General features: G+C 53.9%; 2 protein-coding genes and 1 long non-coding RNA gene across 10 annotated transcripts in view; 2 read left to right on the forward strand and 1 right to left on the reverse strand.

The window, feature by feature from the left end:
* The window catches only part of PRMT7 (protein arginine methyltransferase 7), a 64,186-nt gene extending 49,215 nt beyond the window's left edge, over positions 1–14,971 (forward strand). For 4 of the 7 annotated variants that reach the window (XM_037025274.2, XM_073225480.1, XM_073225481.1 and 1 more), the window contains 11 exons: positions 3,189–3,316; positions 3,728–3,863; positions 4,814–4,897; positions 5,278–5,325; positions 6,006–6,095; positions 9,207–9,368; positions 10,505–10,579; positions 12,687–12,847; positions 13,565–13,661; positions 13,906–14,074; positions 14,640–14,971. In XM_037025274.2, coding sequence (XP_036881169.1) covers positions 3,189–3,316; positions 3,728–3,863; positions 4,814–4,897; positions 5,278–5,325; positions 6,006–6,095; positions 9,207–9,368; positions 10,505–10,579; positions 12,687–12,847; positions 13,565–13,661; positions 13,906–14,074; positions 14,640–14,725 — 1,236 coding nt within the window. In that variant the 3' untranslated portion in view covers positions 14,726–14,971. Of the gene's footprint in view, positions 1–3,188; positions 3,317–3,727; positions 3,864–4,813; positions 4,898–5,277; positions 5,326–6,005; positions 6,096–9,206; positions 9,369–10,504; positions 10,580–12,686; positions 12,848–13,564; positions 13,662–13,905; positions 14,286–14,639 lie in introns of those variants that run through there. The other 3 variants (XM_037025277.2, XM_037025276.2, XM_037025275.2) reach the window with 3 other exon arrangements.
* Positions 14,972–15,117: 146 nt separating this feature from the next.
* The window catches only part of SMPD3 (sphingomyelin phosphodiesterase 3), an 81,210-nt gene continuing 69,863 nt past the window's right edge, over positions 15,118–26,464 (reverse strand). For both annotated transcript variants that reach the window (XM_017651308.3, XM_017651319.3), the window contains exons 4-9: positions 22,341–22,416; positions 22,087–22,242; positions 20,514–20,603; positions 20,161–20,224; positions 18,296–18,458; positions 15,118–18,031 (exon numbers count right to left, since the gene is read on the reverse strand). In XM_017651308.3, coding sequence (XP_017506797.2) covers positions 17,930–18,031; positions 18,296–18,458; positions 20,161–20,224; positions 20,514–20,603; positions 22,087–22,242; positions 22,341–22,416 — 651 coding nt within the window. In that variant the 3' untranslated portion in view covers positions 15,118–17,929. The remainder of the gene's footprint in view (positions 18,032–18,295; positions 18,459–20,160; positions 20,225–20,513; positions 20,604–22,086; positions 22,243–22,340; positions 22,417–26,464) is intronic.
* On the forward strand, positions 18,350–22,186 carry LOC118973712 (uncharacterized). The gene is made up of 4 exons (XR_005063206.2): positions 18,350–18,483; positions 18,615–18,788; positions 19,810–19,941; positions 22,054–22,186. It is a non-coding gene; the product is annotated as an uncharacterized lncRNA (long non-coding RNA).

The raw sequence follows: 26,464 nt of genomic DNA on the forward strand, positions 1-26,464 counted from the left end.
GTTGTCTTAATATTGTTTCATTCCTGGATATCCTTTTATCTCTCTCTGCTTCAGGTTCTCTGTGTTCCTGTTCTCTGATTTCTATTCCGTTAACTGCCTCTTGAATGTCATCCAGTCTTCTCTTAAGTCCTTCCAGAGATTGTTTTATTTCTGTATTCTCCCTCCCAACTTTATCCATTAGCTCATGCGTGTTTCTCTGCAGTTCCATCAGCATGGTTATGACCTTTACTTTGAATTCTTTTTCAGGAATATTGGTTAAATTTATCTCCCCAGGCCCTCTCTTGTGGGTTGTCTGGGTAATTCTGGACTGGACCAAATTCTTCTGCATTTTCATGGTGATAGAGGTAGTTGTGGGCAGGTAGCGTGTGTCAGCTGGGAGAACAAAGTGCTTTCCTGCTTGTTCGTCGCCTTGCCCTTCTCTGCTGCCTATGCCGTTTACCTGTACACCTTGAGCAGCCTCTGGATTAATCCCCTAAGCTGCCATGGGCAGGTTACCATCAGGGTAGCCCAGAGCCCTGCAGGGAGTGGCAGGCATGCCGGGTGTGCTCTCCTGCTAGAACAGTGCCCCTTTGCCCCAGTTTCCTCTGCCTGCCCAAGGCAGCTGCGTGCAGGGAGGAAATTCTGGGTGGCTGCTGTGGGCGCGGCCGCTCTCCAGCTGCTTCACCACTGCTCAGCTGCTCGGCTGCTGTGTTGGGGCTGTGCCAGCCGGGGAACAACCAGCAGGCTGCCTATCACTGTGAGGGGCTTCAGGGGTTTGTTGCCACCCAGGGGCTGGGGCGCCCGAAGTTCCTCAGAATTCCCAGCCTGCTGGGTTGAGTGTGCTGGGACACTTCCATCCAGCTGTGGGGTCACTGTCCCTTTAAGACTTTCAAAAAGCACTCACTTTTCTTTTGTTCCAGGGGCACCGGCTGCAGGGACCCGCTTGCAGATTTTACTTTTCTATTTCCCTAATATCCAGCTCACCATTCAATGTGTGTCTGCAGTCCCAGTGCATATTACTAGAGCTGGTTGTTTAGCAGTCCTGGGCTTCCACTCCCTCCCTGCTCTTATTCCTTTCCTTTCAGAAATGTATCCATTTCTGAAGGGAGCTGGGGTGGGGGGGATGCTCAGGTCCCACCAGCCACAGCTTGTACCTTACCCCCTTCATGAGGTGTTGAGTTCTCGCAGATGTAGATGTAGCCTGGTTGTTGTACTGTATCCACTGGTCTCTCTTTTAGTAATAGTTGTATTTGTTGTATTTTCAAAAATATATATGGTTTTGGGAGGAGATTACCACTGCCCTACTCATGCTGCCATCTTGGCTCCTCTCTACTCCTTCTTATCTGAATGTTCTCTTATGTGCATGTGTTACCTACTCCTCTGCACACACACTCCGAGGGAAAAAGTGGGAAAGTGCTTCAGGGCCTAGGAATCAAACTCCCCTCTACCTCCTCAGCAGCCCTGGGCATCATCCTCTGTGTATTCTGTCCTCCTGTCTCCACTTGCTTGGCTCTGCTTGCTCACCTTCTTTTGGGGAACTGCTCCCTGACTTACTGCTTAGGACAACCTCTCTAGGAGTGTGATGGTTACAAAATTAGCATAAGAATATAAAAATATTGATAGTTTTCATTTGCATACCTTAAAAGTGCTTCTCTGTTTTCTCCTGGAGTCCTCAAAGACGACTTGCCTAGTAACCACATAATGCCCAAACTGAGGCTTAGCCTGGAGGGGGATTGGAGCAGGGCCTGGTGTCTGGGCAGCAGTGGTGGGTGCTCAGCCCCAGGTCTCCTGACCATGGGCTTGTGACCTTCCTCTTCCAGCAGTGACTTTTGGACTGTTAGGAATTTGAAGAGCTGCTAATGAATCTCCCCCGTGACTTCACAGAACTGCCCTTGGTCTGAAATACATCCAGCACATCTCACCTTGAACAGTGGGTTCTGTCAGCAGCTCTTTAGCCAAGGACCTGGGAGGCTGGCAGGTGGGAAAGACAGGATGACAGGGAGGCACTCTGGGAGCACTGAGGGTCAGGGAAGGCTTCTCTTGTCTTTAGATTAATTTGCATAGTAAGGAATGAATAACAGGTTTTAGAGAACCTATTTTTTTTCCTCCTTGTTACTATTTATTTTTTTCTAGAATTTATCATCTGGGTATATTTTCATTTTCTAGCTTTTATGTTCAAATCTTACATACATGGGAATGTCATTCATCTGCCATTTGGTTAAACTCGAGGCTGGATAGGGTAGCATGTGTTCCTGAGAAGTGGGGCTGAGTTTTCCTAGTTCCTGAAACAATAGATTAATTATACCAAAATAAATAAGTAAGTAAGTAAATACATAAATAAATAAAAGAGGCTTAAGGATTAAAAGAGTAATAAATCTCATTATATAAAAATGAATCAAAAGTCACCCAGGGTCCTACCACCCCAAAGAACTCCTTTTGGTTTTTTCCCCACATGTGTGGGCTTTTTGTCAGTGCTTCTGGTCTGTCCTGCTGCTCCATCGCCTTTGTATTTAGCATTTTAAATGTCTATTTATGTATCCATTTCTGAAGTGCTGGACATTTGGGTTGGCTCTGTTTTTTCCTAGTGTAAATAATTCTGTAATAAACGTGTATGTGAATATAGCTTTTTTCTGAAGATAGACTCCTGTATATATATTTTGTAGTATCAAAAAGGATCAACACAACTTATTAAACATTGACTCTGGACCACTGTAAAGCATGTTCCACAATTGAGGGTATTCCAAAAGAACAAAATGTAACCATTCATACTATTTCCCAGCTTTTTATTTTGAAAAATTCTAAGTCGACAGAACAAATGAAAATGAACACCAATAAATGAACAGCTCCTTACTTAAATCAATTCACCGATTGTTAACATTTGCTTCATTTGCTTTCTCCCTCCCTCCTTCCATCTCTCTCCACACACATGCACACAGGTGTGCGCATGGGGCTGGGGCTGGAGTCCCCACCCCTGACCCCTCTTGAAGACCACTGCCCTGGCCCATATTGTATCCTCCTAAAGCCAGCAGTGTTCCAGCAAACTTTGAGGTTATATAAGCCCCTCTGACTTGAGGATTTTCCTAGAAGCCATCTGCAGTACACATTGTGGTCTCCCTACAACTGATTTTTGCTTGGATTTTGGCTCTTGGATTAGACGCATTGCTCTTTTTGCAGCTTGGTGACAACTGATTCTTCGTTCCCTGTTTCAGTGGCGGGACCATTGGATGCAGTGTGTATACTTCCTGCCACAAGAGGAGCCTGTCATCCAGGGCTTAGCCCTCTGCCTGGTAGCCCACCACGATGACTACTGTGTGTGGTACAGCCTTCAGAAAGCCAGGTGTGCCTGGAGCTTTGTGGGGTGGGGCACTGGGCCTGTAACGCTGTGGGTGGTATGTAAATTCCCCACCTAAGGACCTTGCCAAGACATGAGTGGACACATCTGTATCTGAACAGATAAAATAAGAGCAAAAGATTGTGACTGGATATATCAGCAATCACATTTTGTGTGTACCTAAAAGAAGCTTCCCTGGTTGCGGGGGTCCCTGTTTGGAACAGACATACATGAGAAGTCTTGAATTGGAGGGCCCTCCAACCTCCAGTGCCCACTTGAGAGCCAGTGCCTAGACTCACGCCCTCTATAGGGCCATGGGTGTGCTACTTTTGGCCCCTCTCAGTTTCACTGCGGCAGGTCTGTGTGCCATGCCCCACGCTCATTGCCCTGTGCCTGCCTGTTCATCTCCTGGCCCAGCTTTGAAAGGAATGAGAGCGTCCACCCAGCACGCCCTGTGTGTGACTGCCAGGCTCACCTCCTCTGGAACCGGCCTCGGTTTGGAGAGCTCAATGATCAGGACAGAACTGATCAATACGCCCAGGCCCTGAAGACGGTAAATGTCTAGCCACTTGGGTGGTTGTGGGAAAGGAGGAGTTTGTTTCCCCTGTTTCCGGGGCCCCAGCTCATTACTTGCTTATGATTGGCTGGTTTTGTTTTCTGTGCTCCCTGGTCTGGTGATGTTGGGTAGGCCACTCAAGCAGAAAACCAGGAAGCTTTACTGGGCTTTCTGGGGGCTTGTTTTCTGCTGCCCCGTGAGAGTCTCCACCTGGCCCTGCCTTCATCCCTCTGGACACTTGGCGTTTGTGATCACCAGTAATTCTGGTGGGTGATCCCAGGGGATTAAGGTACCCATTCCTCTGCTGCCTCCTTTCTAAAACTTTCTAAAATGTAAGTCTGGTCATAAAATTTTCCTGCCTGAAAACGTTGCTCCCTGCTGCCAGAGGCAGGGATCTCTCAGCCTGGAGACCACACGTGGGCTTTGGAGGGGGGGTCTCTTGGACCCCTGGGAGTTGTATACAGAAACGTGCACACGTATGTACTAGCATGCATTTTGGAGGGGGGGTGGGAGGGTTCCAATTATTCTCAGCTTTTGTCAGTGGGGTCTGTGACTTGTAAGGCATGTCACTTGCCTTTGGCAAGTCACTTGACAGGCCCACAGCCATCTCTGCAGTGACCAGACAGGGAAGAGGCCTGGTGTCATAGACTGGGAAGAGGCCTCTGGCAAGTGGGGCGAGTCTTCAGCTGGGCCTGCTAGGATAGCTTGAGGCTTTCCTGAGGGTGACGTCTGGGCAGGGAGAGGTGAGTTAGGTATGTTGAGGATGGAGGCTGGTTACTACTGGGAGGCAGGCGTGATGCATGGGTGGTGGTCGGGGGCAACCAGATCGAATGCTCACAGAGTGGATTAGTGGAGTCAGGGGAAGGGAAACATTTGTCACTTTGCCAACAAGAATTTCTTGACAGAACTATAAGAAAACCTGTGCTGAGGTTGCTCTCTTCCTGTAGGTGCTGAAGCCAGACAGTGTCTGCCTGTGTGTCAGCGATGGCAGTCTGCTCTCCATGCTGGCCTATCACCTAGGGGCACAGCAGGTACTGTGTGCCTTTCTGCCAGCTTGCTGTGGGTGGCTCTTGAGTTAGGGTGTTCTGTGATCTAGGCACTCTGTTCTTTGACAAGCAGTTTGCAAGTGCAGCAGCCGTGTATGCAGCCTGTTTGGTTCCGGGGCTTATAGCCTCTGCATGTGGACAGGAGTCAGGTGGTAGCTGTTGCCCTGCAGCTCCAGCTCCCATGTCTAGGTCTGTTCCCTTGCTGGGGTCAGTGCAGACCATACTTGCTGTCCCGGGGGTAATGAGCACAGATAGAGTTGATGGGGTGTGTCTCTGCCTCAGAATGATCTTGTTGTATTTTCATCTTTAATTTCTTTCTCTGTTAAGTGAATCTCCTGTGACTAATAGCATGGCATTCTTTTTAGGTATTTACAATAGAGAGTTCAGCAGCTTCTCAAAGACTGATGAAAAAAGTAAGTGGTAATTGTTACCAAAATCATGAAGGGACCTGTGGAGACTGCCTTTCTGGGTCTGGGACTGATTTCTTTGAACCATTTTCTGTACCACGGGGACTGGGAGAAGGAGCAGCTGTCAGAGAGAGCTCTTGGTACAGTTGAGAGCTGGCCTGGGCATCCTCTAGGGCTGTCACTGAATAGCAGCAAACATTTGGACTCTACTCGGTTTTTTGTGGCTGAAGAAGTATAGGTTTTTCTCCTCACTTCATGTAAAACTAAAAAAAAACAAAAATCTTTATGGTGATACAACTGAGTTTATTGTTTGTTTCTGAGACAGCAGCTCCCAGGAGTCACTGCCCACAGGCTGGCCTGACTGGTTGGTTCCATGATGGTGTTTCCCCGTGTTGTGGGTGATTGATTTTGGGTTCCTCTCTGAAAGATAGCCCATCTTCCCCAGATCTACAAGCCTATTGCTAAGTCTGCTGATATGCCTGGAAGAGAAATTTCTTCTGCTGTTAACAACATTTTGTTAGTTGTCTTATCCTTGGTGCACAGGGTACCCCTGGAGGGGAGAGTTTTCACAAAGCAGATAAAAGTGTTGCTGTAGAATTACTGGGCCAGAAAAGTGCAAACAGATAAAACACTTTTGAGATAGTTTTTCTGGACAAAAACAATACCTTTATTGTTTTCTCTTTAAGATCTTCAAAGCTAACCACTTGGAAGACAAAATTAATATAATAGAGAAACGGCCTGAATCTTTAACACCTGCAGACTTGGAGGGTAGAAAGGTGAGTGGCGAGAGCTATGCATTTGCGCTGGCCCTGCTCCGGCCCCACTGCCCCTCTTCTCCGGGCCTGCCTGACAGCAGCTCAGGACCCCCACTGTTGAGGGCCTGGGGGCTGTCTGCAGAGATGCCTGATGAGCACTATGCTTAGACTGCTCTGGGCTCTGCCTGGTCCCTGCTCCTTCTGGTGGTTCTGCTGGGATTGAGCAGCAAATGGTGTCCTCTCTGCCTTTCCCCTTCACGACCCTCCCTTCCTCACCCACCCTCCTGCTCATGCCGTCCCACTCATGTTGTCCTGCCGCAGTTGGCTGTGCGTGTGTCCCTGTGTGTGCGCCTCCTCAGCTGCTCCTGACAAACCTGCAAACTCTTAGTAACATCTAAGTTTCTAAGTGTGGTCTCCCTGTAGGCTCATCTCACTGGCATCCTGGAACCTTTCCACCCAGGGACCCCCCCGCTCCTAAACACGCAGTTCTCCCCTCGGGATGGTCCTTGGTGCCCTCTCCTTGTCCATGCTTTCCTCTCCCTCTCGTCTCCTCTCTGGGTAGTAACATCCCTTCCCCTGTGGGACTCTTTATCCATCAAAGCTAGGTCTGCAAATCCCCCGTGTCCAGCCGCCAGCTGGGCTGTCCCTCCTTGCATATCCCACAGGCCCTTCAGGCTGGAACCTGTCATCTTTCTTGCCAATGTTTTTTTTTAACAGCTTTATTTAGGTGTAGTTGACCTAACATAAAATTAATCTGTTTCAAATGTGCAATTCATTGACTTTTTGTGTTTGTAGAATTATGTAACTATCACACATTCTAGTTTTAGAACATTTTTATCACTGAGCCCCCAGTCCCCAGGCAATCACTGATCTGGGGTCTGTCTCTATAAATTTGTCTTTTCTGGACATTTCCTATAAGTGGAATCATACAAGATGTTGGCCTTTGCACTGAGCTTCTTTCACTGGGCATGACGATTAGAAGGCCCGTCCATGTTGTAGAATGGGTCCGTAGTTTGCTGATGTTCGACAGTGTTGCGGTGTATGAACATGCTGCATTTTGTTTACTCACCTGTTGGGGGATATTTGAATTGTTTCCATCTTTTGGCTCTGAGGAATAACGCTCTTGGGAACATGGGTATATAAATCTTTGTGAGGATGTGTGTTTATCACAGTAACATTAGTTCTAAGGTAGGTTCTCTTAGGTAGATGCATAGGCTTTGGAGTTGCTGAGTTGTGTGGTGTTTTTGTTTAACCAATAGTGTATGAGGGTTCTGGTTTCTCTGTATCTGTAACAACACTTGGTATCTGTCTTTTTTATTATAGCCATTGTATTCCACATGACAACTCCTCTTGGGTTCCCGGGTCTGATTCCAGTGTGTGTGTGATGGGGGAGGGGAGCTCCCCATACCTGATACCAAGCAATTCTCGAATGCCAGCAGGGTGTCCATGAGCTCAGTTCTGATGCTATCCGCCAGGAGTCAGCTCAGGATTCCTAGGTTAAGGGCTCCGTCCTATAAGACTGTCCTCCACCCCCAGGCTGTTACCTGTGCTTCTGACACACTGGCTACAGATTAGAGGTTCCAACGACCTCCCCATTTAGGTTCTCTTAATTTGTTAAAGTGGCTCACAGAACTCCCTGTTTGTCTCATCCTCCCAGGCCTAGGCAAGCTCTAGTCCACTCTCTGTCCCTGTGGGTTTGCCAGTTCTGGACATTTCCCATAAACGGAATCATATAATATGTGGTCTTTATGGGACTGGCTTTTAAGGTTCATCCACTTTGTAGCACCAGTCAGTACTCATTTCTTTTCATTGCTGATATCCCAGTGTATGGATGTACTACCTGTTACTTATCCATTTATTGGCTGAATGACATTTTGACTGTTTCTACTTTTTGGCTCCCTTGAATGATGCTTCTGTGAACATGTGCAAGCTGCATGTTTTTTCCCCTCATAAATGAGGCTTAAAAAGATATTTGAGCTTTGTAAGCCATTGGTACAGGTGCACTGGCTGGACTCAGGCCACTGGCATGGTGAATAGCAGGGGTGAAAGCGGGCATTCTCACCCTGACTTTTGGGCGGGGTACTGGGTGCCAGCCCTTTTCTGTCTTCGGTGTTTCCTTTGGCGTCTTCACCATGCCAGCCAGAAACCCAGGTGTCAGCTCGGGCGGCTCCTCCCTTGATGCCTGTCTGCTTGGGCCCAGACCCAGGCACTCTGTCTCCCCCTGTCTGCTGCGTCTCCCATCCGTGCTTCTGCACGCTCCCTGCTCCTTGCCTGGATGGGTGCAGCACTCTCCCAGTCACTGCCCGTTCCCCCTCCCTGCCTGGGGTCTCCCCACATATTCCATGGTCATCAGAGGGCTCTTCCTAAAGCTCATTTCTTCACATTGAGGCTTTTAGTGAGCCCTCTTGCCTCTAGGGCAGAATCTGGCCCCCTTACCCTGTGGTCAGCTGCCTTTGGGTGACCTGGTTCCTTGCCACCTCTCTGGCCTCACCCGTTACCGTCTCACCAGCTCCCAGTAGGGCCTTGCTCCTGCTCACACCTGTGCCTTTGTCTCTGCCCAGCTCTCCAGCTGGAATCCCCGCTCTCTTGCTGTTTTGACCCCTGTGTGTGCATCTGTTCATATACTCAGCACTCACTCACTGACCGTCTGCTCTGGGCCAGGCACCTTGCTGGGTGCTGGGGATGCCATGCTGCCAACATCCCCACTTTTGTGGTGCCCAGAGCCTAGTGAAGGAGCCACTTAGACCAGCCCTGGCAGCTGTCATGGTAAGGTCTGAGTGGTCATTCGCAGGTTGCTAGCTGGGAACCCAGCCTTCTGCTCTTTCCTTTGGGGGGCCTCCATGTGCCCCCTCCTTGCCTCTGTCAGCCGGTGCTCACACACTCTGCGAGGCAAGCCCATGCCTTGTCTGCCCCCCTTCCACTCTGTGTCCCGAGGGCAGGGCCCATGTCTGTTCTCATCTTTGTGTTCTCCAGAGCAGGTGCAGACCAGGCATGCTTGTTTGTTGACTGAGTGTGTGAGTCAGTGAACTAATGGCCTGTTACTCCCATGCTTCCCGTGAAGCTTGAGGCCTGCCCCTCACTCCTCGGCCGAAGCCTTCTGATGCCTTGGCCCTGCTGCTTCCCTACAACTAGGTCTCTCTTCTCCTCGGCGAGCCGTTCTTCACCACCAGCTTGCTGCCATGGCACAACCTGTACTTCTGGTATGTTCGGACTGCCGTGGACCAGCACCTGGGCCCTGGTGCTGTGGTGCTTCCCCAGGCTGCCTCGCTGCATGCTGTGGTCGTGGAATTCAGGGTAGGCCACCTAGAGGTTTTTGCAGACAGGGTGGGAGCTGGGGTGGGGGACCTTATTTTCTTGCAGAGACCTTGGTGCAGATGGAGCAACTTGGGCCTTCATGAATTGGGCCTCTGCTTTTCTGTATCAACACACTGAGGAGTTGACTGGCAGAGGATTGCTTTTGTAAAATTGCAGCAATTTGGCATATGGAATGGAAATGGCTGTGTGTTGTCATTTTATAATTATGGCTTATCAGAATAATTAAAAAATATAAATGAAGAGTTTCAGAAGACATGCTCTGCAGCTTGCTCTGCTCTCATTAAGAGCTGAGGCTCCAGTTGAAAGCATTTTGAGATGGAGTCAGCTTCTTTATGCAAGAAAAAATTCAAAAGCTTCATTTTAATTTTCTCATCAAAGCCGAACCAGTAACAAAGTCATTTTGGGAAAGGAATTTTTTTGAAAGGATTTTGAAATGCTTTTAACCTGAAAAAAGTGAACCTCGTTTGATATTTCTTTGATAAGTATAGTTTTATCTGTTGGTAACCTAGTGGCTCCATCACTTAAATCACTGGGCATTTCTTCTGTGTTATTTACATGATCAGATTTCCACATGAATTCTGGTTTTCATGGCCAAAGAGGGAACATGGAAAGTGACACATGGTCCCAGACACATGTCCCTGTGACAGAGGATGAGCAGCTGACTGGCCTGAGAGCACTTCTGGTCTCCTCCCTCCCGTAGCCCCCACACTCTGTTCACAGAGCCCTGAGAACTGGTTTGCCAATTTCTTCCCAAAGAAATGATGTTCAGGATGGACAGGGAGTGAGAAACCCCAGCCAGGTTACTCTGGATCGTAGGACGGGACGTGGGTCATGTGAGACCTTGCAGATGTGAAGGGTCATCTGGGTCTGGGTATCTCTGAGTCCCTTCAGCCTCAGAGGTCCCTTCCAGGTACACAGGAGCAGCAAGGTGTGCCCCAGGTTTGAGACTGGCACAGCCCTCAGCCCGACGTCACTGACCCTTCTTGCTCTTGTCACCACACTTCCATATCCCTGGGTGGGTGTGGGCATTGGTGCGCTGTCACACAGAACCTGTGCATGGCCACACACTTCTCCCCACGTGGGCAGGTGTCAATGAGGGCTGCACCTTCCCACAGGACCTGTGGCGGATCCGGAGCCCCTGTGGTGACTGTGAAGGCTTTGATGTCCACATCATGGATGACATGATTAAGGTAGGCGGGGCCACAGCTCCCACCTGCAGTGTTCCACCCACCTAGTCCACATGGCCCCAGGCCTCTAACAGGAATATCCAGCTTCCATGGAGGGACCTAGGCTGGGCAGTGCAGGCAGTGGTGCAGAGAGCTCCTCTGTTGGGGGCAGCAAAGAGGCGTGTCCATTCTATTTGGTTTACCATGAGCATGAACCTGAGAACCATTGTGTCTCAGAGTCTGATACTAGGCCATTCTTGGCCCTGGACTGTAACCCCTGAATCAGAATTTTGGGCTGGGGCCTGTCTGTCATGGTACCACTGGAACCTGCCAAGGTTCAGTGTCAGCATCTTGTTCCCTGTTGGGAAAGCCTTTCTAGAAGACAATTTGGTAACCCTCTGAGCCAGCCATTTTCATTTTGGGGACTCCCTTTCAAGGGAAAGTGTCAGAGCACGGAGAGGGATGTAGAAGGAGGCATATTTCTGTGCCAGCAGGGGTTGAGTCACCTGTCAGGGTCTGCATCCCCCAGAGTCCCGGGCAGTTGTGCAAGTGATATTTGGAGCTGCAAGGGTTGAAGCAGAGACATGGCATGGCCATGTGAGAAGGGCGGTCCAAGGGACACAGTCCCATTTTTTTGCATTAAGAATATTCACACACACTCAGGTAGGAAAGTGGACATCAGAATGTTAGCTGTGTGATTAGGAAATAGTTAATTTCTTCCTTCTTTTGCTTTTTGTTCACATTTTTTCTGCAGTGATTGTGGATTGCTTGTTTAAGCATTTTTTTAAGTAAATCAGTGGATGTTTTCGGTTTGCGTTTTACCTGCCCCTCCACATCAGGCCACTGACTGTTCCATGTTCTAGCAATGTCCTTTGTGCTGAGGCATTGCACATGCCAGCTCCCTCTGGCCTCTCCTCGGGCTCCTTCGTGGACTCCCCACTTCCCATCCCCCAAAGTGTCATGAGTTCTAGGTCTCCCTCAGGCCTCTGCTTCAGCCCTGCCCTCCCGACTGTCTTCTGTTCCTTCTCTGTTGCTGGCCAGTGTCTGCATCTCTCCTGAGCTCAGACTGAATAACCAAGAGCCGTGGACTCACCACTGAGATGGTCTCAGGCACTCTGACCTTGATGCTTCCAAAATCTCCCTTCTCTCCCCTCCCCCACCCCAGCCTGGTCTGATCAGGTGCTCCTGTCCTAGGCCTGCCACCACTTTATACCTAGCTGCCAGGCTCAGGGCCGTGGTGGCCTCCCAGCCAAGTCCTTGCTATCACTGGCAGTTTGCCATCAGGTCCCTAGCCCCCAGACCCTCAGCCCCAAATCCCATTTTCTCCCCCTGCTGCTGCCCTTCTGGTCTGGGCCACTTGGTCTCTCGCCTGTGGCCAGGCAGCCTCCTGTCTCTCCCGCTTCGCCTTCCTCCACAGGAGCCCAGTGAACCTGTAAACCCTAAGTCTGGCCCTGTCCTTCCTGGCAGGAAAACCCATGAGGCATTGTGGCCCCTGCACTCCTGCAGCCGCCCGGTCGCTTGGCCCGGCCCGCCCTGGGCTGTTCTCCATGCCCTCCACCTGCCTGGCTTGTCCACTCTCCTTGCTTCCAGCTCTGTGTGACCTGCAAGCGGTAGCCAAAATCACAGCTGTCCTGCGCAGCCCCGTTCTCAGGCGGGGATCAGCGTTCCCCAGGCACTATGGGTGTTTGTCTCCCAGTGTCTCCCTCTAGATTGGGAGCCTTGTTGGGGGGCTGACAACTGTAGTGCTCAGTACAGGTCACTGAGTGGGCGAGGGTCCAAGCACCAGGTTTTCTCACTGGTGTAGACACTTGGTCCCCAGAGTAGCTCAGGGGGTGGTGGGCAGTGTCGTTCCCTTTTAACGAGAGAGAGGATGAACCTTAAGTAAGGTGACTCACCGAAGAGATGGCTCATGAGTGGCGGCAGGTAACCGAGGAGGCCACTGGTCTGATCCAGGTGCCTGTTGTCTTTCTGTGAGGACCCAGTGCCCCATGTGCATGTGGCAGTTACCCTGAGGGACCTGGGCTGTGGAAGTGAGGGGCCTTGGCATAGACCCTAGGGTGGGGACATGAGCCTCTTGTCCCCTAGGCTACTGGCACTCTCTGCAGACCCCCACATCCCCTTCCCTTCTCAGCGTGCCCTAGACTTCAGGGAGAGCAAGGAAGCCGAGCCCCACCCGCTGTGGGAGTACCCATGCCGCCGCCTCTCTGAGCCCCAGCATATCCTGACCTTTGACTTTCGGCAGCCAGTTCCCCCTCGGCCTGTCCGAGCTGAGGGCTTCATTGAGCTGAGGAGGTGAGTGCAGGCCCTGGGGTGGGGGAGTGGAGGAAGGAAGTGGTGGGCCTGCTTTCTGTGTAGTAGTTACTGTCCACGTGGCTAAGCACATACTTGGGCCACTTCCACGCAGGTGAGGGTGGCCCTCCTTGTCTTGGCCTTGCCCTTCCTGGCCTGAAGTGGCCCTGAGTGTAAAACATGTCCCCACAGAGTCTGGGAGTGTAGGTGGGGAGGGAGAGCCAGAATGGGCTTTGCTCTCCCCCCGCTCATCTGCGGCTCCCTTTGCGCTGAGCGGTGTATTGGATCACAGCTGCAGAAAAATGTGAATTTGGTTGCTATGGTTACTCATTGGACCATTTTCCTGAATTCTTCAGATTAAAGCAGGTTAGGAATTGGTGAGGGTTGCTCTTTGTGAGTCACAGTCAGGCCCAACCAACTCCATCTCCCTTGACAGGGAGGGGCTGCTTCTTCCCAAAGGAAAAACTGCTGCCCCACTGTCACTCTGAATATTGGCCAGGCTGCCAGGAGCAAATGGGGACTCTGGGTTGTGGCCCTTCTTGCTCAGCATCCTACTGAGTGACCTTGATTTGGGTGGATGTTAGGAGCCTCCAGTCTAGGCAGGATGGAAGCGGGGAAGAGCAGAGGTTTCTGGACAGCAGGGGAGCCATGACGGAGCCTGCACGTCTCTCATGTGGCCGTTTCTGTTTGGCCCACCATCCGCCCTGCCCTCTCCCACAGGCCTGGGAGGAGCCACGGCGTCGTCTTGTGGATGGAGCACCACCTGACTCCGGACAGCACGGTCAGCACCGGCCTCCTGAAGCCTGGAGAGGACAAGGTAACGTGGGCCCCAGAGTGGGATGACCCCAAGAGCAGGACTGCTCAGGGAAGCCCTGCCTGCCAGCTTGTGCTCTGGATGCTCCCAGCACCTTCAGCCAGAGAGCTCGTCCAGTGGCCTCCGGTCACCAGGCCTGAGCAGCAGCTTGCTACAGAGCAGCTTGCCTGGGCTGGAGGTTGGCCAGGAGGGGCCTTGGGTGCTGGTGCTGGAATCCCTCACCACCTTTTTGCTGCTCCTTCTGCAGGAAGACTGTTGCTGGAATCCCCACTGCAAGCAGGCCGTGTACTTCTTGAGCACTACACCAGACCCTGGGGCGCCGCCAGGCAGCCCTCGGACAGTCAGCTATGCTGTGGAGTTCCACCCTGGCACCGGAGACATCACCATGGATTTCACACTCTCACACACCTTGGACAGTGGGTGCTGACCCCTCACTTGTTAACAAATAAAGTGGCTCTGGGCTCTGAATGGCGTGGCTTTCTGAGTAGGAAGGTGAAGGTGCCCCACCTTTCAGGGCACAGCTCAGCCTCTGGGCTCGAGACCTCTTTCCTTTTTACATTTTTGCATGCTGGCTCCAGGTGTGGTGGGCAGCATGGCTGCTGGCTGAGCTGAGGAAGGTCTAGGGAGCCCACCCTACAGTGGTTGTAAGGTGTTCAGGAAACCCCAAGACCACTGTCCCTGGAAGGGAATAGAGCCCTGAGTGGGATGGGGCAGGTTGTGTGCCTCTCTTGGCTGCGCAGTACTGAGGTGGATACACTTCCTAGTGGGGGCTGGCCTGTGCTTTGGGAACCTCTGGGTGCTGCTTCCCCAGGTCCAGCTAGGAGGGGCTTCTTGGGGTGGGATGCTGACTTGTGGCTGGGCCCTGGGCCCTGGGCTTTGAAGACATTGGCAGGGTTTGGGCCAAGGACGGCCTTCTGGCCCTTCTGCTTGCTGTGTAATGTCACCAAGCCACGTTCATAAGCATGTGGCCTTGGTGTGCAGCCTCAGAAGGTGATCAGGACCTGCCACCTCAACACCAGGCTGCTGTTCAGAGGACTGGGAAGAGGCTGTCCCAGAGCAGTTCCTGAGACGCAGACCCAGGAAGCCGTCCGGAGAGGGAGCCAGGAGGTATGGCCTTCTCCCCTGTGCCCCGCTTCTAGCAGAAGCTCCTCCCACCCCGCCAGAAGGCTGGGCCAGGTGCAGCCACCCAGCCCAGCCTTGCGTCGCTCCGGCAGGCCAGAGTCCCAGGAAGTCCCGGCCTTGCTTCTCCCCATTCTCCAGGTGCCTTTTTGCCACGTCCTCCCAGTCCCAGAATGAGGACATGAGTAAGAAAACCCAGGTAGCCTGTTTTCCTGGCAGTTTTGTGGCGACATCAGCCGTGCCCATCTGTAGGGGAGGCAGGAGAGGCAGGCCCCCCACAGTGGTCCCCCCTCCAAGCCTGGCCCTAGTTTGTTGGTCAAATAAGTGGAGAACACTGGCCTTGAGCCTCACAGTTTTATTTTCTCATTGTCCATCCTTCCTTTCAGCACCAATAAAGGAAAAAAAAACACCTCTCTCTTCAAAATATTTTATCAGGTGTAAAGATTGTTTTTCTTCTAGGGAAGAATCGTCTGGAAATATATTTGATAATGCTTTTACCAAAACCTTAGGTGTGCTTACCATAGAAAAACCCCTAATGTCCCATGAAGATACAATACAGAAAAAAATACAGAAATTAAAAAAGTTTTTTTAAAACAGTATTTCTAAATCTCAGCAAGTTAATACAATAGTTAAAAAGCATCAAGATTAATATTCATACTTAAAACCCAAGGTGGTTTGGACACATGAGAATGACCATTTCCTTCAGAGCTGAACCCCGCCTCCTGGCTTCTCTGCAGGAGGCTGGGCCCGGGGCAGGCTTAGGGCCTTGGTTGGGGTTTGGGGTGACTCCTGTGTCCACCCCTTCCAGGCCTAAATGCCACAGGATCTAAAATCCTAGCAATGTTTCTTTTCTTTCTTTTTAAAAATCAAAATGGAAAAGTCTGGCTTGTGCACGGCCCCAGGAGTCCTCAGGCTTGAGGAACGGGTGGTGGGGCAATGGTTCCTCGGCGCTGAGGCCCCACCACAGGGAGGCGTGAGGCGAGCTGGATGCCTGGGCCCGGCTGGGCAGAGGTGACCTTGTTAGGACAGGCAATGACTGAGGCACAGGGAGGTGTGACTGGCCTAAGGCCGCCCTGTGAGAAGGGAGAGCGGTCCCTGTGCCTTGCACCTCAGCTCCAGGCAAGCAGTCCTGGGAAGCAGCCAGCCTCTCTGAGGGGTGGAAGCTGTGCTGGAGTTGCTCTGCTTCAGGGGTCCTAGTGTCCACCTCTTCTGCTTTCCTGGACACATGGCCAACCGGCAGCCTGGGGGCCTCAGCTCAGGCCCAGCCATCCAGGTGCCACAACAGGACCCACAACTCTTGCCTGTGTGAGCAAGGTTCTTGGCTGCTCCTGGGAGTGGGGGCTTGCTGACCCTGCAAAGCCTAGCCAAGGCTCTGGAGGCCAGGTCCTGGGTGGAGGGGTGTAGCAGAGACCCAGGCAGGACTGTGCCCTCCCGGTGACCAGGTCCTCCTGGCAGGGGGTGGAGCTGGGGGTCTGGCCAGTGACTGGCTCCCAGCAAGAAGTCTTCAGTCCAGCTGCTGTCCTGGCCAGGGGAGTTTACACAAACTAGTGCCACCATGGGCATGGTCTCAGGCGTGTCTTCTCCTGACACAAGGCCTGGCCTCTGGCTGGCCGCTTGGCCCCCTCTTGATCCCTCTTGCAACTCAGCAGGTGACAAGGCACGGTGTCGGCACACCAGCCTCGCTGGGCAGAGCTGGCTCTGAGCCAGACAAGCACAAGCTCAGGGTGCTTGGAGGAGGGAAGACTGGGGAGGGGCGTGTCAAGAACAGTCCCCAAGTCAGAGGAGCCTTGCACCTGGGAACAGACCACACCTTCCCTGCGTGACTCTGGGGAGCATCCCCAGGTGTGTTTAGAAAGGCAGGTGGGGCAGAGGCAGTGCTGCCGTGGGGTGGGGAGCGGTGGGCCTCACCTGCAGGCTCTGTCACACAGTGCTCAGGTGCCCAGGGCTGGCCCTGACTGAGTGAGAGCATCTGTATGGCTGGAGGCCAACCAGAACCACTCCCTGCCCCAGGCAAGCAGTGGCCCCTGGCCTTGCCACCCCAGCCTGCACTCTGGGGAGGGGAAGGGGACAAGCTGCTCTCCACACCTTGGCTTCCTGCCTCTTTGTCTAGGGGCCCTGGGGCCACTTTAGAGGATGGGCCTGGGAGGACAGAGCCATAGCCCCATCTAGAGGCAGACAGTTCCTGAGCTCAGCCAGCATGTGGAACGGTACAGTCCCCGGGGAGGGATTGGTCCTGAACCAGAGAGGTGTCCAGAGGGGAGATGGGAATCAGGCAGGAAGATGTGTTGGTTTTGACAGAAGAGAAGCTATAAATCTACATTCAAAACCAGAAGCCCCCCTCCCCCCTTGTACCGTGAGTCCCTTCTTCCTATAAAAAAGCGAGTCTTGGAGGCCCTTTGCTCACTTTTGAGTCCCGAGGGAGCCGGGGGTTGGGGGAGCCTGTCTCAGGAAGAGCAGCAGCTCCTCCAGGCTTGCAGAGCCTGTGAAGGGTTGTTTTTGTTCTCAACTTTTTCTGGTTTTCTTTTTAAAATGTAATTGCCCTTGAATGCAAGACCCTGGGAAGAGCCCGGGCTCCCTGTTAACTGGACCAGCCCTCATGCTCCCTGCTCATGAGCCGAATGGGCTGGAGGAGGCGAGCTGGTGGCCATGCCCAGGAGTGCTTCTTTGGCTGGTTCTGATTGTGTTTGGAGTTTGGCCTTGGGTGAGGCCTGAGTGAGGGGTCTATGTGGCTACAACGTGGCATGTAGCATGCAGGTAGCATGCATGCAAGGGTGCGGACATGCGAGACAGAAGTAATGAACCCTGGACAAAGCTTGAGAAGAGATACAAAGAGTACAGAAACCCGGTTCTCATACTAACCAGAGGTTATAAACTAGGTTGTGCTATAGAGTTGTAGAAAATCACGTTTTGAAAGAATGGCACTGGTTGGGCAGCCGGGGCTCCCTGGGCCGGCCTGACTCCTCTGTCCATGGCAAGTGCCCGGAGGTGCTGGGCAGCGCTGGTTCCAGCTCACCAGAGACTGACCACGGTTCCCCCTGGGCCCCTGCCCTCCTCACCCAGCACCAGTGGTGCTTGTTGGCGGGGACACAGCCAGGGAGGGGCTGCGGCTCAGGGCTTGCAGAAGCCCCGCTGCTTGTGATGAGTTGGCTGGACTATGATTCCTCCTCCCCTGCAGACACCGTCAGCCGCATGGCAACCGGGAGATGGTCGGTCAGGCCGGACAGCTGGGTGATAAAACTGAATTCTTCCACCTCCTGGGAAGGGGTGGGAAAGCATCCTGGTTAGACCCAAAAAGCATTTTGCAAAATAGGGGCCAGAAAGGCAGGGGGTGGGGTCTCTGGGTTAGGGCTGGTGGGGTCTTCCTGAAGGCAGAGGGGTGGGAATATCCCAGGTTTCCCCAAGGTCTCCAGGACTGGCAGGTCTCATTTTCAGAGGCAAGCCCAGTGCTGTTGAGGGGAGCAGGGCACTGGGTCCCCTCTCCAGGCGTGGCCTGGCTGCCCGCCTGGCCCCAGACTCACGGCCTTCCAGTCCGGGCACAGCCCCTCCTCGGTGTACAGCATGTAGTCGATGCGCCTGCCATTGCCCTTCAACAGGTCCTTGCGGCCCTTCTGGCCTGCCCCAGGGCTCTTGCTGGTAGGGAAGGCAAGGTACTCCCGGCGGCCTTCCTCGCTCTCCAAGACCCTGCTCAAGCGGACAGAAAGGCCAGGTGAGCCCCTGCCCCCCAGCCCGGGCCTCAGGTGCTGAGTGTGGAGCCGCATTCTCATCCCCAAGTGAGAGAGAAGCAGGTCAGGCCATATGCCTGCGTTTAACATCTCTCTCCCCTGTGGTTCCAAAAAGGTACTGGGAAGGAGGAACACTCATCTGAACCTGGGAGTTCCTGACTGAACTGGGCCACTTCAGTCGTGTCCACCTTGGGCTTGGCCGTGGCTGTGGCTTGGACCCAGCTCCACTTAGAGCCTGTGGCTGAGAACTGCCCGACTCCACTGCAGAATGGGGTTCTGCTCCAAGCTGGTAGGAGCCTGCTCGGGGGAACTTGTTTTTTGCAGTGAGTCTCAGGGACCCTTCTCTCCTGTAAGTCCCCAGTTCCCCCAGGACTTGTTTTGGGTCAGCTGGGGGCTGGGGGAGTCAGGAGAGCACCGGCCCCAACCCAGGATTGAACTCCTGTCAGTCTGTCCCTGAGCAGCTGTGCCACCAAACCTCTAGCCTCCATTTCTTTCTCTGCCATTAAGAAATGATGGCCATGGGCCCCAGGACCCTTTTGGGACCAGGTATGCCAAGAAGGAAACAACGTGGGATGTAGTTCTCATCCCACTTCCCAGAGGAAGGAAACGTGTGTGTGTAAGGACTGGCCCCAGTTCTGCAGAGGGCAGGGTACTCGTATGGGGTGTTACACCCCGAATCCAGGTCTTCTGACCAACTGCTCTCTCCTTCTGCCAGGTCTCCTCCGGAGCCTGAGCACCAGGGGGGAGGAGCCTTCAGAGACCCTGCAGAGGCAGGTGCAGGAGGCTGAAGTCGGGGTGGGAGGCACAGCCACCGAGAGACAGTGCTGGGTGCTGGGGCCTGCCGGTGCTGGCCAGATGGAAGGGCACCCGGACAGGGCAGGCACAGCCGGTAAACCTGGGTTTCTACAAGGTCTTTATCAGTCTTGAGATAAATACCCTAATGACATACACAACATTGTTACATCTCAGAAATGTAATCTATTACTGTCCTTTGCCTTTGATAATTAACTCCAGCATCAATGATCTAAGAGTTACTGATAGTCATTTTTTAATCATCTCATAAAAAGATAATTTTCTCAGTATAGGATGATGTTTTGAATTTAGTCTATAATCTAATTAATTGGCTCAAATTAGCTGCAAGGAGCCATTGCCATGACTCTGTGCAGTCTTGGTCTGTGAATTATAAATTGATTCTGCTGCCAGGCTCTCAAGTATGTCCTTTATGGAAGTCACATTGGGTTCAAGAATGAAGTTTGGCTGGGAAGGAACTGTCTCTACTCTGAAATGATTCCGCTTGTATTTTTGTCTAGTTGGTGGCTACCAGCTCCTGGGCTCCCTGGAGCAGATGCCATCCCCAGGGCTCTTCTATAGGGCCCTTGGCAGCCCTTGGCTGGTCCAGGAAACCACCTCTGGACCTCTGTCTCCTCGAAGGCTTCTCCTCGGTAAGGCCAGCCCTGGGGCACAAGGGCAGGCACGGCCTCCACCTGCCCCAGCTTCAGTCCCCGGGGCTCCTACAGGTGTCCTTCCCACAGAGCTGTGTTTTCTGTCTGCCCTGACTCTCCATACCTGAGTCAGGGCTCCACGCTCATCCCAGACCTGGCAGCCAGCCTGGGACCTGACACGCCCACCCGCCTGCTGCGGAATGGGTGCTGGGTGCTTACTTTTGCAAATTGTCCGGGGTGCACACTTCCTCGTCGTAGAGGTTGTCCGTGTCCAGCAGGGTGCCTGGGGATGGTGGGTGAGAGTGGTCACTGTGGGCAGGGCCCAGCCAGCCTCAAGGAGGCTGCCTCCCTGGGGCAGAGGGCAGGCTAGGGCTTCTGCTGGCCTGGGCAGCCCAGTGTCCCCCAGCAGTGGGGTCTTGGGGGCAGGTCCTGGGAGTCTCCCTGGAAGGCCTGTGGGGAGCCCAGCCTTGGTACAGTGTCAGGTCCCAGCACAGTGGGCTCAGACCTTGGCAGTGCTCCTCCCCCATCCCCCTCAGCTCCCGGCCCCAACCCCTGCCCCAGCCCCAGCTCACCAATGGCCCAGGGCTTCTCCTCCCCAGGCCCCAGGCGGCAGGGGTCCTTGTAGTGTGTAAACAAGGAGTGCTGCTGCTCCAGCTTGTCATCTGGAGGGTGGGAGGGAGAGGGGGATGCTGTGGGGCCCAGAGTGTCTGGCCCAGTCTGGAGGCTGCCCGCCTCAAGGTATTCTGACCAGAGGCCGCCAGGTCCCTGTCCCTCAGGTAACTGACTCTGGGTGAGGTTTATGGTCCCAGAGAGAAGGGCCCGTGAGTCCCTGGTTTTCTGTGTCCTTGGGAATACCCCCACTGATTTCAGCTGTCCTTCTGTCTAAGGATAGTAGTCACTGTCCCTCTTGGGATCCAGGGGACAGTGATCTCCAGGCCTTCCCAGATCCTGTGACAAGCCCTGCTGGGGGCTGACTGATGCCACCCTGGCCAGGACTCCTGCCCTTCACAGACCTGGGTGCCCAGGCTGAATGAGGAGTGACCCCACAGGGATCAGAGGGGGTGGTGACCTGCCCTGGATTCTGGTTGGTCCTGCCAACCCTGGAGCCAGAAGGGCCTTTCAAGGCCTCCAGGGAGGAAGAATAGGGCACCTTGTGGGGCCTGACCAGGGGGGGACCCCCTCCCAACAGGCTCTTCCTGTGTGTGCTGGGTCCCCACCCTGACTCAGGAAGATCCTGGAGCTCCAGCATTTGCAGCTGACCTCAGGCATGTTGACTCTGAGGGGAGCACAGGGCTGCAGTGGGAGGCTATGTGTTCCAGGGTGGGCACCATTCTCCCTGCACACCCTGGAATTGCCACCATTGTCAGCTCCCTAGTCAAGAACAGATAGACACAGCTGCCACCAGGTGAGGGCACCATCCTGTGCTCCAGGTGGGACCTTCAGGTTTCCTGACTTCACTGAGGGCTAGGGCCCAAGCTCGCAGACCCCATGCTGCCCACCCAGCCCCAGTTTCTCCTGGGGCTGGGGCTGGTGTAGAAGGAGCTCAGGAGACAGTGTGTGGGTAGGTGGGGGGTGGGGGCCTCACACTCGGCTCCTTGTGCCAAGGGAGGCTCAGGGCTGCCCAAATTCTCAGGAGGTTCTTGGGATCAACATGATCATCTGATGAATTCACAGACCAGTTACTTAAATCAGTTATTTAAAAGTTCACCCTCGATGAACATTTTAGTCTTTTAGCCTAAGGGTTTAAAGCATAACTGCCAGGATTCTAATCCCAGTTCAACCACTAATTTGCTGTGTGAATTTAGACTAGTCACTCAGCCTCTCCAGGCCTCAGCTTTGTCTTCCACATCATGTGGATAGGGCCCACATGTGGATATACCCTTAGGGTATAATGAGACTTAAATGAAATAGTTGGCCCATGAACAGCTGTTAGAAGTATGTCTGGTACAGAGATGGGTGTAGACTTGGTGACCAGCAAGGAGGCCTCTGAGTGCTCTGGGCAGAGTTTGGGGACAGAGATGGCACTGTCTTGCTTATATCCCACCCACGTGCTCATGAGAGAGCTCCTCAGGCCAAGGCTTTCCAGCTGACCGGAGCCCTTGCCCTCCCCAGAAGCCAGCTGAATGGGGAGGACCACGGCCTCACCGGATGAGCAGTTGTCAAAGTTAAAATCTCCGCAGATGACGTCAAACGCCACCAGCTCCTCAGGGTTGGCTGTGCTGGACGAGGAGGTAGATTTTCGGAAATCAGCCAACCAGTCCTGAAGCAGGTCCAGCTGCTCACACCGGATGGCGCTGTCCTCTGTGGGGGCAGAACCGCAGACCAGAAGATGAAGCTGCAGCCCGAGCCCAGCCAGCCCGGTGCCGCCCCAGCCTGCTGGGGGCAGACTCCCCACCTACCTTCCAAGGCGTGCAGGTGTGTGCAGGAGATGTACCCGACGATTCTTTGGTCCTGAGGTGTGCTTCCCACCTGCACCTGATGGAGAGGAGGCGAGGTGTCAGTGACAAAGCCCTTGGGGGCAGGCCCAGCTCCGTAGGCTCCTGGCTAGACGGGGCTCAAGGAGGAACAGCACACGTCCTGCTTCCAGGAGCTTCTGGCCGGTGCAGAAGGCAGCTGTGTAGAGATGCCAGCCGCTGGCACAGTGAGTGCGCTGACAGCTCCCGCAGCTTTACAGGACCAACTCAGAAGCAGATTTCCTCCCCAAGCCTCTGCCGTCGCCAGAGCGTCTACATGGATGACTGTCACATGCCAGCCCCTCAGTTCCTTGTCCCCTCTTGTCTGGTGGCTCTTCCCTTCCCTCAGTCACACCCTCTACCTGATCACCCCTGAAGTCCACCCCTCTGAGGTATGAGTTGGGCTCCCCTCTGGGCTGTGGCCCAGTTGCACAGCTTGCCGCCTGCCCTCCATTGTGAGGGGCCTTGGACCTGCCCTCTGCCCTCTCTCTCTAGGCTCTGCCTTCATGAGAAGTCATGAAGTCACGTCATCTGCTTTTTAGCTGTGGTCCCTGTTAGTCCCCCAATCTGGGATGACCGCTGTAGCCTGTATCTCCGTGGCACCTGTGTCATGGGCCCGGCTCAGGTGCCCACAGCCTCCATCTTGAGTCCAGTCATCCTTCCTCCACAGTGGCCTCTTCATACTCCATGCGCCCCAGACCCCAGTCTTCACCTCCTGCTCAGTCTCTGGGTCCAGAGAGGTGAGCTGGAGGCTCCTCCCTGACTCCCTGACCAAGCGCAGATGACCCTGGCAGGTGGCTGTAATGCAACCAAGCATCACAATCATGCATCAGAAAACTGAATAGGTGATGCTGCTGCAAGCCTGAGCCGTGTCGGGCTGTGGTAGGGAAGGTGAGGGATGGCAGCCCTGGCTGCTGGCTGTCCCAGATCCTTGGCCACAGCATAGCTGCTGGAGACCGTGGCAGGAGAGGCCCCGCAGGCATGCTCCCTGGGACCGTCTGTGGGCACCTCTCCCCAGAGGCCTCTGGTTGGCTCCTCATCCTCTTCCTCTCTAGGCTCTCCTCCACCTGGGCATCCGCTGTTGTCCCCAGACGTTGCTAATCTGTAACAGACTGGGTTTTCAGTGATGACAAGAGCAAGGACCCCCAACAGTCTCCAGGGATGGGACCGTAGAGGCCTGTTCTTCACTGACAGCCGTGCAGCAAATGGATGTGCCTGACATCTGCCGAGCGTGACCTGTCGGTCCTCCAGCTCAGAGAGGCCTGGACTCGCTGCTCTGAGAGCCTTGGGAGGCTTCCAATTTTCTTTTTGTTGCTGAAATCAGGTTGGCATTATTGTCCTCTGTGTGGACTCTGGCATCACCAAACACCCTTGGCTTTCTACAGCTGTTCACCCCCTTTCCCAGCCTGGATGGATGCACATCTTGCCCAGCCCAGGGAGATGCATGTCTGGTTACTTGATAATGGACTGTACAGCCTGGATTTGGGGCTGTTTATAAACTCACATATTGACCATTCACTTCTTGCCCATAATCCAGACCCAAACTTTGGCCTTACAGTACCTCTGCCCCTGGAATGGCCCGGAAAGACACATACCATTGAATGTGCCCTGTTGCAAAAACACAACAGAGATTTAAAACCTCAGTGCCCCCACAGGCCACACAATGGTGCTGCTGCCCCCATATTCCTCAGGCACCGAGTCTGTTCCCTCCTCAATAATAATAATGACACGGTGAGCACTCATGCCAGTGCTTCATGGACGCCACCTTGTTAGAGGCGGACAACGACTATGAGGATGGGACTCAAATTTTACCATAACTGGCCTGGGCCACAAGCCTCTGAAGGCTGAAGTTAGTTCAAATCAGATGTTGGCTGCCTCCCACCCAGCTTCTCCCCCTACTCATGCTGCAGTCCAAGCTCCTGGGGACAGCCAGGCTTTTCATCCGCAGCCTTGGTGTGTCAGCCCCTCACCCACTGCCCTGTTCTTAATCAGCTGTGTGAGCTCGCCAAGATCCTCTTTATTATGTGCTGGGACTTATTGATTCCTGGCTCAAGTCCATGGGAGCTGCAGAGGCTTATGTTTCTTTTGCAAAAACAAACAATCACACTGAGAGGTTGTGCCTTTTAGTCCTATTGGGCAAAGACTGTCAACAGAGAAGGGCCCAGAATCAGGCCCTTTCATAGATGAGGCAGAGTGATTCCAGTCCCTTCCTTCATGGGGTATCCTGCTAGCAGGAAAACACATCTTCCTCAAGGGTCAGAAGCACCCCGATTAACTTCGGGAGGGTGGGGCTGGCCAGGGCGGCCCTGCCAGGAAGGGAACCTGGGCAGCATCCCTACAGCCCCCAGACCCCTTCCTGGGCTGGCCTGCCTCCTGAAAGCTCATCTATTTCACTCCTCCACACAGGAGAAGCAGGCACACTCCCTGACAGAGACAAGCTGGGGCTGTTTTGTGCTGGGCACGACCGGTTCGGCTCTCAGGATTCCATCAGATGGGAGGGATAGGCCACAAGACGCGTGGGGACAAGGGCTGAGGAACCCATGAAGGGAAAGCCGGCCTAGGCTGGATGGCCTCTGAGGAGAGCTCCACAGAGGTGGTGCCGCCAACCCCAGGGCAGGGCAGGGGGCAGGCAGCCAGGCACATGGAGGACCCTGGCGGGTGCAGTTGGAAGACAGCCCGGCCGAGGGTGGGGACCTGGGGGGAGGCAGTGGGAAGCAGGTAACAGAATTCAGACCCGGGATGGGAGGAGGACAGGTTAGAAGGGAAGGACAGCCAAAAATACAGCTGAGCTGACGTAGAGGAATTGTGGCCTGGGCCACAGCAATGCAGCTGGGAATGGCGGGGGGCACCTGGATATATTTGGGAAGTGACATAGGATCCTGGGTGGACTGGCTGGGCTCGGGGCACAGAAAGGAGTCAAAGCGGGCTCTTCTGGATGAGGGATGATGGGAATTGGGGGGTGAGGTGGGGAGACCAGGGAAGATGACCACTTGGGAGTGAAAGAGACTATATCTGGGGGCAGCCAGACAGCTGGGAGCTCAGGGGAGAGACTGGGCTGGGACAAACCTGGAGTACTCAGGAAGTGCAGAAATGGAGGCTTCAGAGTCACTTCCCAGGGCAGGTGTGTGGGGCCTGCTGCGGTGACCACTTGGAAATGACCAACTGGGGTCACCCTGCTTTGGAGACTCAGCTGAGAGCTGGGCAGAAGGCAGCAGGCCTGGTGCTGCCTCATCTGCTGAGGTGGGAAGAGAAGTTGCGAACTGGGTTTCACCTGCAATATCTTGGCTTTTGAATGTTGGGCAAGACAAGACATTTTTTAATGGTGTGGACCAAATTAAACCTATCTGCAGACCAGCTTTAAACCCAGGAGGTAGGGAAGTACCAGCATTTAAAGGATGAGCAGGCAGCAAAGAGCCTGGAAGAAAGGTCCCGAGGTAGGGGGAGAGCCTGCAGCAGAGACTGCTGGGCCCCCGGTGGGCATGGTGGTCGGGCTGCCGGTGGAGGAAGAGGAGGAGGGAGTGTGTGGGCTGGGGCGGGGTGGAGGGGCCCTGGTCTCTGAGCCATCTGTAGTAGGGTGGGCAGGAGGGAGAGGGTGCACTCTCCCTCTGAGCCTGACAACAGGTCCCCTCCTTCCCCAGAAAGTCACTGTGGCTGCCGAGACAAAAATACATCCGTGGAAGAGAACATTGATGAACCATATGCCAAAATGGGAGGTTGGCTCTCCTGTAAGAGGAGTTCATTCAATTCAGCATTTCAGGCTGTGAACGGAGAGCTGGAACTCCAACTCTGGGCCTGTAGAGCCACGCAGGGACCATTGAGCACCCTAGGGTAGGGACCCTGGTACTTTCTGGACAGGCTGAGCATGGTTAGAGCTGAGGCCTGGGACAGAGCCTCACCATGCTTGGGCTTCTGCATTAGCCACACTAGGTCCCCCAAAACCCACACCCACAGACCCCCTTCTACAACTGAGAAGTCTTGAGGAAAATAGGAAAGAATCCACAGCCACAGCAGCTGCTGCCTCTGGGGACAGAAAGCCCTGTTCAATATCACTGGCCCAGCGATGCTGCAGA

The sequence above is a fragment of the Manis javanica genome, chromosome 17 (assembly GCF_040802235.1).
Source record: "Manis javanica isolate MJ-LG chromosome 17, MJ_LKY, whole genome shotgun sequence".
Lineage (NCBI taxonomy): Eukaryota > Metazoa > Chordata > Mammalia > Pholidota > Manidae > Manis > Manis javanica.